Source organism: Solanum pennellii, chromosome 3, assembly GCF_001406875.1.
Source record: "Solanum pennellii chromosome 3, SPENNV200".
NCBI lineage: Eukaryota > Viridiplantae > Streptophyta > Magnoliopsida > Solanales > Solanaceae > Solanum > Solanum pennellii.
The window spans coordinates 4,764,295-4,773,843 of NC_028639.1; the positions used below are offsets into that span (position 1 = coordinate 4,764,295).

At 36.2% G+C, this 9,549-nt stretch overlaps 2 protein-coding genes across 5 annotated transcripts in view; both read left to right on the forward strand.

Moving 5' to 3' along the window:
* The first annotated feature begins 367 nt into the window (after positions 1-367).
* On the forward strand, positions 368-6,813 carry LOC107014718 (monosaccharide-sensing protein 2-like). 3 transcript variants are annotated; one of them, XM_015214755.2, is made up of 6 exons: positions 368-936; positions 2,408-2,546; positions 2,743-3,309; positions 3,921-4,828; positions 5,299-5,486; positions 6,017-6,813. In XM_015214755.2, exons 2-6 carry the CDS (start codon positions 2,468-2,470, stop codon positions 6,450-6,452), a joined length of 2,178 nt encoding a protein of 725 aa, XP_015070241.1. In that variant the 5' UTR covers positions 368-936; positions 2,408-2,467; the 3' UTR covers positions 6,453-6,813. The 3 variants fall into 3 exon arrangements, with proteins under 3 accessions (XP_015070241.1, XP_015070243.1, XP_015070242.1); XM_015214757.2 differs by having other exon boundaries at positions 370-499; positions 6,017-6,809; XM_015214756.2 differs by lacking the exon at positions 368-936 and adding an exon at positions 1,005-1,111 and having other exon boundaries at positions 6,017-6,809.
* An 810-nt stretch (positions 6,814-7,623) lies between these two features.
* LOC107015318 overlaps positions 7,624-9,549 on the forward strand; it is a 9,579-nt gene continuing 7,653 nt past the window's right edge. Inside the window, exon 1 of one of the 2 annotated variants that reach the window (XM_015215555.2) lies at positions 7,624-7,833. In XM_015215555.2, coding sequence (XP_015071041.1) covers positions 7,719-7,833 — 115 coding nt within the window. In that variant the 5' untranslated portion in view covers positions 7,624-7,718. The remainder of the gene's footprint in view (positions 7,834-9,549) is intronic. The other variant, XM_015215556.2, reaches the window with a different exon arrangement.

Here is a 9,549-nt window from a genome sequence, read left to right on the forward strand (position 1 = left end):
TTCCGCGTAAAATTAGATTAAATATATTAATAACATTATTGTTTAAACCATAATAAAAATTAAAGAAGATAAATTTTGATTTTTTTTCTCGAAAAATTTAAATACTGAAGTTTAGATGTTCCTTATATAACAAAGACAAATACGAAAGAATATTCTAAAAATTCCATGTAACTTAGCAAATTTAAATCTTTTCTGCGTAAAATTATACTGAATATATTAATAACATTATTGTTTAAACTATAATAGAAGTTAAAAAAGATAACTTTTAATTTTTTTCTCGAAGAATTTAAATACGTGAAGTCTAGATGTCCAAACTCATTTAAGACGGAAGATCCTTGTCCAACCAAGACAAATATGAAAGGATATCCTAAAAATTCAATGTACACTAGCAAATTTGAATCTTTTCTTAGTGTACTTCTAAAAACATCAAATAGAGTAAACTTCTTTTCCCCTAATATTGTCTAAATGGCTCCAAATCAAGATTTGAAGTAGAATATAGGTAATATGGGAAGTGATATGTGCTAAGAATAGAAAAGAAATATTACAGATCCTCACTGTCATGTCTACTCACCAAAATTCTGAATCTTTCCAAAAGATAGTATCATATAATAATGAATTATGGCTATGGAAACAGATCAGCTAAGCACGTTCCTTGGTCACATCACACATTATCAGCCCCTTTTGAACTGGTTTTAAGATCCCATCTCTTTTATCATATGGTGTCTTATTCAAAAGTCTGTCTTTTTACTCAGTTTTAATAAAACCCCATTTACTTGCCCTTTCAATAGAGCAATTGGGGTTTTCTTAAAGTTACTTTCTTTGAATGTTTCTATACTCATTGTCTCTATATAAAGTTTCAATCTTTCATGTGGATTTTGCAAGATTGGCCAGTTCTGGTAGCCATTAACTGATTCTTGTTCTTTCTGTTTCTCTCAGGTATCTTGAATTCTGCTTTTGCCATTCTTGTCTTTTATGCCTGCTACATTAATGTTTACTCACTTTTGGGGTTTGTCATGTGGGGTTTATATATAAAGTTTGAGTCTTTCATGTGGAATTTAGTAAGATTTTTCTAGTTGTGGTAGTATTTTAACTGTTTCTCTGTTTCTCCCAGGTATCTTGATTCTGCTTTTGCTATTCGTATCTTGAATTCTGCTTTTGCCATTCTTCCCTTTTGTGCTTGCTACATTAGTATTTGCTCACTGTTAACAAACCCCATTTTCTTGTCCTTTGAGAATTGCAATAGCAAATGGGGTTTTTTTCTTAAAGTTTTTTTCTTTGAATGTTTCCATACCCATTGTTTCTATATAAAGTTGCAGTCTTTCTTGAAGTTTTAAGCTTTACATGTGGAATTTAGCCAGATTTTCTAGTTCTGTTTTTTTCTGTGTTTTTGCCTGGTATCTTGATTCTGCTTTCGCCATTCTTTTCTGTTTCGTCATTTCTTAAATCTGTTATTCGATTTGTTGTCTTTGTTAGTTTAAAAGTATCATTTTGGTATGAGGCTGTGACGTTTCGTTCATTCATATCCAGTTGAGTAATGTAGTTTTTAATTTGGTTTCTAATCCGATGTCCGGTACCTACGATGGGGCCCAACAAAATCCGGATTTGCGCGGGAAGTCTCACATTGGGAGTAAAGCCCTCCCTTATAAAAGTAACTTTGTACCCCTCAGGGCTGGAACTCGAGTGATGTAGTTAGATCTACTCTTAAGGGTCTGTTGGGTCTTTGAAAGGCATACCTCTGTTTTCTTTACACAATTCGGGTCCCCTTAAAAGCTCTTTTCTTTGAATGTTCCAGACCAATTGTCTCTTCATAAAGTTTTTGTCTTTCATTACATTTTAAGCTAATACATGTGGAATTAATTAAGAATTTCCAGTTCTGATACCCTTTAATTGTTTCTTTATCTGTATCTTGAATTCTGCTTTTGCCATTCTTTTTTTGAAGTTCCCTAATCTGTTCTTGGATTAGTTGTCTTTTGCTAATGTAAGAGAATCATATTGCAATGAGGCTGTGACATTTCCTTTCTTCCATATGCTGTTAGAGTAATGTAGTTAGATCTGTTAATCTTACTCTTAAGGGTCTATTTGTAGATTCATGACTACGCGCTCTACGTATGCTTTTAGGTTCTTTCTAGATTGAAGTATATAATTTCTTGAATCTTTATGGAAGGGGGTTTCAAAAGTTTATCAGTTCGGTTTTATGGTTGCAAATGTAGCACAGGGAACTTACGGTAGTCTTATGTTTGGATCTTTCTGTTTGTTCTTGTTCTGATTCAGGAACATGACCATGTGTTTTGCATTGACTGTTTATATTAATCATGTTGATATTCTGCGATTATGCTTCTATATATACATAGGGCATAGCGGTGTTTCTCAAGATTCAGTCTAATCTACTATCATGTCCTGATGGCAGGTGTTCCAATTAGGAGAAGTTGGAAATTCATCATAAAATCAAGAATCTGATTTATTAACGATGAGAGGAGCTGTGCTAATTGCACTTGCTGCTGCCATTGGCAACATGTTGCAAGGATGGGACAATGCGACGATAGCAGGTTTTACCTCAGTCCATTCTTGTTCTTTGATTTGCACATACAGAACTTCAGCTCTTTTGAAATGCTGGACATATTAAAAAGCTTGGCATAGTTTTTACACACAAATCTTCAACTTGTTCTTTTCAAATGAAATTCTTGTTGAAGCACAACTTGAACAGTGATTTTATTGAAAGAAAATGTATCTAATATGTTTCAGGATCTGTTCTTTACATCAAGAAGGAATTTAATTTGCAAACACAGCCAACCATGGAAGGGCTAATTGTTGCGATGTCTCTAATTGGAGCGACAGTGATCACAACATTCTCGGGACCTGTATCTGACATGCTTGGGAGACGTCCAATGCTTATAATTTCATCAGTACTTTATTTCCTCAGTGGATTAGTGATGTTATGGGCTCCAAATGTTTATGTGTTGCTTTTGGCAAGGCTCTTAGATGGATTTGGAATTGGTCTTGCGGTGACACTTGTTCCTGTCTATATATCCGAGACTGCCCCACCAGAAATAAGAGGGCAATTGAATACATTTCCACAGTTCACCGGTTCCCTCGGAATGTTTTTGTCATACTGCATGGTTTTTGGAATGTCACTGACACAAGCACCAAGTTGGAGGCTAATGCTTGGGGTTCTATCAATTCCTTCTCTTGCTTACTTCTTTCTTGCATTGTTTTACTTGCCTGAATCTCCAAGGTGGCTGGTCAGTAAAGGTCGAATGAAGGAGGCTAAACAAGTTTTACAGAGACTACGTGGCAGGGAAGATGTCTCAGGTTTGTCTCGTGGTTCCTTTCTTTGTTCACTATTAGCTTATCTCTTTGTTGTATGAGAAAATATATTTGCTCCTCAGAATAGTTTTAACAGCCAAATGAGCTAACTCTGTGATCACCTTGGTTTGTGTAAACAGCAATGTTTCTTTGAATGGCCTATTTCACTAGAACCAACTATGCATAAGTTGTTTTGAAGCCTTACTTATCAGATTATATGTTGGTTGTCAAATCTTTTTTTGTTCATTATCATCTATTTGTTGACAAATATACATATTTCCACTGCTCCCCTAGCTTTGGTCTAGTGGTAAGAGGCAAGTGTGATGTAAGGTGGATGTCATGATTTCAAACTTTACGGCAGACAAAAGACTGGTATTTTAAGTGGAGAAGTTCATTTTTCATCAAGTTTCAGACACATACACCAACAACACTCGGGATCTCTCGGTTGTAAAAAAGAAGTGTACATTATTTCCATTGAATTATTGCAACATTTTTCTTTTAAGTTTGTTCTTAAGTTCAGGTTACACCTTTTCATACTTGAAGTTAATTATCTATCATTTGGTATTAACACTCTAGACCAGGATTCTGATGTCTAATGGAATTTTCTCAACCTACAGGTGAAATGGCATTGTTGATGGAAGGTTTAGGTGTTGGAGGTGAAGTATCTATAGAAGAGTATATAATTGGTCCGGACAATGAACTTGCCGACAACCATGATGAGAAAGATCAGATCAAGTTATATGGAGCTGAAGAGGGTCTTTCATGGATAGCAAAACCTGTCACTGGACAAAGTACTCTAGGCCTGGTCTCCCGTCATGGGAGTATGGCAAACCAAAGCATGCCTCTTATGGATCCGTTGGTTACTCTGTTTGGCAGTGTTCATGAGAAGATGCCGGAGATGGGAAGCATGCGAAGCATGCTCTTTTCTAATGTTGGCAGCATGTTCAATATCACAGAGAATCAAGGAAAAACTGATAATTGGGATGAAGAAAGCCAAAAGGATGAGGAAAATCATATGTCTGATGGTTCTGGGGCAGAATCTGATGATAATCTGAGAAGCCCGCTACTCTCACGTCAAGGTACAAATGCTGAAGCAAATATGGGACCTCCAACATCATTAAGCATGAGGCAAGGCAGCAATTTCATGCAGGCAAATGGTGTCGGTGAGCAAGCCAGCATGGGTATTGGTGGTGGTTGGCAGCTAGCATACAGAAAAGATGAGAAAAAGGAAGGAGCACTCAAAAGGATCTATTTACATGAAGAAGGAGGCAGTGGATCACGACGGGGGTCCATTATTTCTCTTCCAGGAGATGCTCATGCAGATCAAGCTGAATTTATTCATGCTGCTGCTTTAGTGAGTCAGTCTGTTCTTCGTGCTGAGAGCGTCTTGGGTCAACAGTCTATAGAAGAAGCAATCGAGACACAATCTGAAACTGTTACAAAGAAGTCAGTCTGGAAAGCACTTCTTGAGCCAGGAGTCAAGCATGCACTGATTGTTGGAGTTGGACTCCAAATACTTCAGCAGGTAAAAGTTGTTCTATGAACTTGCTGTTTGGCCTTGATGATTAAATGAGGTTCCGGCTTTGTGACATCTGTTAGATGGTGGTCTACTTATGTGGACTTGGGCAGTCCTCCCCGATCCATTTCTTTACAACATCTAAATTGTCATTCTTTTGAAGACTAGAAATCTTTGAAGTTAAAGCAATCCTACCTTAATCGGAAAAGCAACTTACTTCCCATTTGGTTAAGATAAGTCATCAGCCAGTTGTAAGTACATAGGAAACTAAGATCATGAGCAGGTTCTCCTGCATGACTATGTCAAACAAAAAAGTTATAGTTCATTAGTTATTGTACTCGACAAAATAACTTCATTAGTTTTCTTACCTTCATATGTTGTGTTTAATATTAACTCCCTTTTGTCACCTTATCTTGCATATGAACTAAACCATTTACTTTCAATCCAGCTACTGATTTGCTTTGGTGGTCCTTGTACAGTTTTCCGGAATCAACGGGGTTCTTTATTACACTCCTCAAATTCTTGAACAAGCAGGCGTTGGAGTTCTCCTATCGAATATGGGCATTGGTTCAGACTCTGCGTCTTTCCTCATAAGTGCTGTCACAACTTTGTTAATGCTTCCCACCATTGGTGTTGCAATGAGATTAATGGACTTGGCTGGCAGAAGGTATTCATGATTCTATTAATTGTATAGTTTATGAAACTATGAAAATGATAACACATCAACCCTTGCTCGACCGTCTACTCATCGTACACCATAGTTTTCTCCTGAGCAGATCAGCTTTTGTTACTAAATCAATCTGGAGGATCTAGCTTTTGGGTTGAGTTAGGCCTAAGATCCGTTCTTTTCAAGACTAAATCTTTGAATTTCAAACAATTCTACCCTTACAAATAGGAAAAGCAAATTACTTCCCATTTAGTTTAGATAAATCATCAGGGGAGTAAGTTAGTTCACGAGATCAGGATTGTTCGGAACTTCATAATGATAATAATCAACTATCCATCCTCTCAACTAATAAGGGACACTTCACGATAAACTTATTGATCACGACTTTTGTTCAATTATTACTTGGACTTTGGCCATGTTGAAGTTGAGTGAACTGTATATATGAGAGTATCTAAATCTTTTAGAAGCATGCATTTTTAACTCTTCTGACTGTCCGTCTAAGAGAAGTTTTACTGTGTTTTCTTCTCCAGGTGGCTTTTGTTGGCTACATTGCCTGTCTTGTTATCGTCACTTATTGTACTAGTCCTTGGCAATGTTATTAACATGGGTGAGGTCATGCATGCTGTGATCTCCACCGTTAGTGTTGTGGTATACTTCTGCACCTTTGTTATGGGCTTTGGTCCAATCCCAAATATCCTCTGCTCTGAGATATTTCCCACCAGTGTTCGTGGAATCTGCATTGCTATATGCGCTCTTACTTTTTGGATCGGAGACATCATTGTCACCTACTCGCTCCCTGTCATGCTTAACTCCATTGGACTTGGAGGTGTCTTTGCCATCTATGCTGTCGTGTGTGCTGTGGCTTGGGTATTCGTTTTCTTGAAAGTTCCTGAAACAAAGGGCATGCCCCTTGAAGTCATTACAGAGTTCTTCGCCGTTGGAGCTAAGAAAGCTGCCACAGAATAAGTTACCTAAACTAGAGATTTGAAAAACTTACTGTTTTCTTTCCCTGAATATGAGGTCTGGTCTACACAATGCATCCAACTGTATTTTCGTGACGCGAAGCAAATCATGTAAGACCTACAGAAAAATGTTGGTGATTTCCCAGAAGGAAGTAAAGTAATCAGTTAACAAGATTGTAGCAATGAACTCATCTCTTTCATAGTTTCAAGATTTGGATGTCAGTTTGTAATAGCACCATCTAATGTTTAAGTTTTGAACATTTTATTGATATACTTGCTTATTCCCCTTTCTTTATAATCTATGTAGGCGGTTTTTCGCAATATTTGAAGTTGAAGTTGAAGTTGGAAAAAGTAATTGCAACTTACTAGTATATTTTACGTAGATATTTGAACTATGAAATGTTCTAATTAAGTATGTGAACATATTGTTAGCTCAAATTTTGGAAAAGTTTTTTAGGTGTTTTCGTCGTTCATTACTCCCTTTAATCACTTAAAATACGTCACCTTTTTAAACTATTTTCTCAGTCCCAAAGTCAAAGACTGCGCAAAGTACTAAAAGTTGTAATTTTGCACATATCAATATGGTGAAGAAAATAAATACATAAAGATGTAAAGCCACAGATATTATATTAAAAAGGACAACTCGAGCGTTTTCACGGCTCGACCACGATAGAGACTAACTTTAGTGTTGCTCCAGCACTCTCTTCTATCTTAAAATATATATACGTAAGTGATTTATTGAAGTTATAATTTATATTTTAATTGATCATAATTAACACTTTGTTTGGATGGTTGTTACCCATTTTGTGTTGTATTATATTGTTGGTTTAAAAACAATGTTTGGTTTGATTGTTATTTAACTTCTATGGTACCGTTTAAATTCATCGCTAGGTAACGATGAACAAACCTACTTATATAACGATTATTTGGCGTGATCACATCATTTCCTTAATATTTTTTTTATATTTATTATTTCATAATCATATTTATCGTTTATCCTACTTTTTTACTATATCTCTATCTCGTACTTTACTTTTTTAATAGATTTATCATTTTAATTATGAATATATGACATTATATAACGATAAAAAATGATATAATATATCACGATACATTATAAAGCTAAGTATAAGTATATTTTTTCTTATATATAAATATTGATTTGGTAAAATATATTGAGAGTCAAAACAGTAGCATATTAAAAGCTCAACAGATTCCTCTCTTCTCCAAAGCATTGCATTGCATCAACTGTAGTGAAGGAAGGAAGGTTATGGATCATCAACAGGAGCAGGATCCTCCAACATTTAACAGTAAATCACTTGAGAAGAAGCCAGGAATTCTCTTTATTGGATCTCCCAATGTCGGCAAACGTGCCCTTATCTCTCGTAAGTTCTCGATGCTCTATTTATTTGGACAGATTAGACACAGATGATGATTCATATACACCTCTTTTTCTCCGGGTGTGTATTTGTGTTTAATTGGGGTAATCCCAATTTGGGGTTTAACAGTCTAAGGAAATGGAAATTGGGACAGTTTTATATGAATCCTGTTATATTTGTGTTTAATTGGGGTAGTTCCAATTTGGGTCGAGTTCAGATTTGTTAAAATTTCTTTAAGGAAATGGAAAGTGGGACAATTTTATATGAATACTGTTGTATTTGTGTTTAATTGTGGTAGTTCCAATTTGGATCGAGTTAAACTTTCTTGTGTAACAGTGTAACATAATGGAAACTCGGAATTGCGAATTGGGAGGAGAGAATAACAACCCCATGTTTCCTTTGATGCTATTAGTAGTTAGTTGTGTAGAATGAAATGCAACTCAGTATAAGTGGAATGCATACTGATGATTCATGTGGGTGACCTAACTAATTTGACATTGAGATGTTGATTGATGCATAAATTTGTAATCTTTTGTGTGAATTTGTGTTTAATTGGGGTAATCCAAATTTGGGTCTAGTTCGACTTTATTTAACAGTCTTTAAGGAAATGGAAATTCTGAATATTTTATATGAGTCCTGTTGTATGTATGTTAAATTGGGGTAGTTCCGACTTGGGCTGAGTTCAACTTTGTTGTAACAGTCCAAGGATATGGAAAATTGGGATAATATTTCTGGATTTTCTATTAATTTATCAAATCAAAATTAAAACTGGAAGGAGAAAATGACAAACAAATTAACTAACTGCAGAATAGAAATCACCATTGTCGTCGACCTCTTAATCTGCAGAAATAGAAGAAAGGAGGATTGATGACTGAGAGAATAGAAGAGAGGAGTAGAAGGAAGGAACATATAAAGAAGGAAATTACCAACTTCATTAGTCTCTTCTTAGAATCCATTGATTATATACTAACCAAATTTGGAGCTTAGCCCTCAATCAGCTCTTAATCTGGATCGTATGTATTTCTGGAAATGTAGCTCTGGTAGAATCAAAATCTTACCATGTAGCATCCTCCGCAGGCAAGTTAGACCATTGTACCACGATCTTAACAGCAGCAGCATTGCACCTCTTAGCTAGCTGCCTCCTTAATATAATTAGTGGCTTAAACTAAGAACTGGCATCTTCTCTAACTCGATTGACAGCCTCCTTCAATAAGGATACATGAAATGTTGGATCCGTCTTGGAATTAGCCAGTAGTTCCAGCTTGTAGGCCATCTTCCCTATTCTTTCCAACATCTTGTAGGGACCACAAAATTTGTTACTGAGTTCTGAACGCCGCCGACATCTGTTTGTATTGTTGTAGTTTGATGAAAACTAGGTTTCCAACTTGGAATTATCTCTAATTTGTTATTATCAGCATAGGATTTCATTCTATCCCAAGCCTAAGTAGCTGTTGCATCTGTTTTTTCATCACCCAATCTTCAGCTGGTTGGACTGTGGAATCAAGATCAGGAGTAACAGATAACTGAGGAGGGGGGTAACCAGACAGAGCTTGGAATGGAGTACTCTTGTCCTGAGGCTGCAAGGTGGTTGGTATTGTACCACCCTTCGTCCTAAATTAGCCTAACTGAGCTACTGTTTCCACTGAGTAGGCCTATTATAAGTCATGCACGTCATCAAGTCTGGATGCATCTTTTGACCCTTTCTGTCTGTCCATAAGGTTG

Coding starts and splice junctions, on each gene's coding strand:
- LOC107014718 (XM_015214755.2), top strand. CDS start 2,468: ATGAGAGGAGCTGTGCTAATTGCACTTGCTGCTGCCATTGGCAACATG. Junction 2,547..2,742: donor GGACAATGCGACGATAGCAG/GTTTTACCTCAG, acceptor AATATGTTTCAG/GATCTGTTCTTTACATCAAG. Junction 3,310..3,920: donor TGGCAGGGAAGATGTCTCAG/GTTTGTCTCGTG, acceptor CTCAACCTACAG/GTGAAATGGCATTGTTGATG.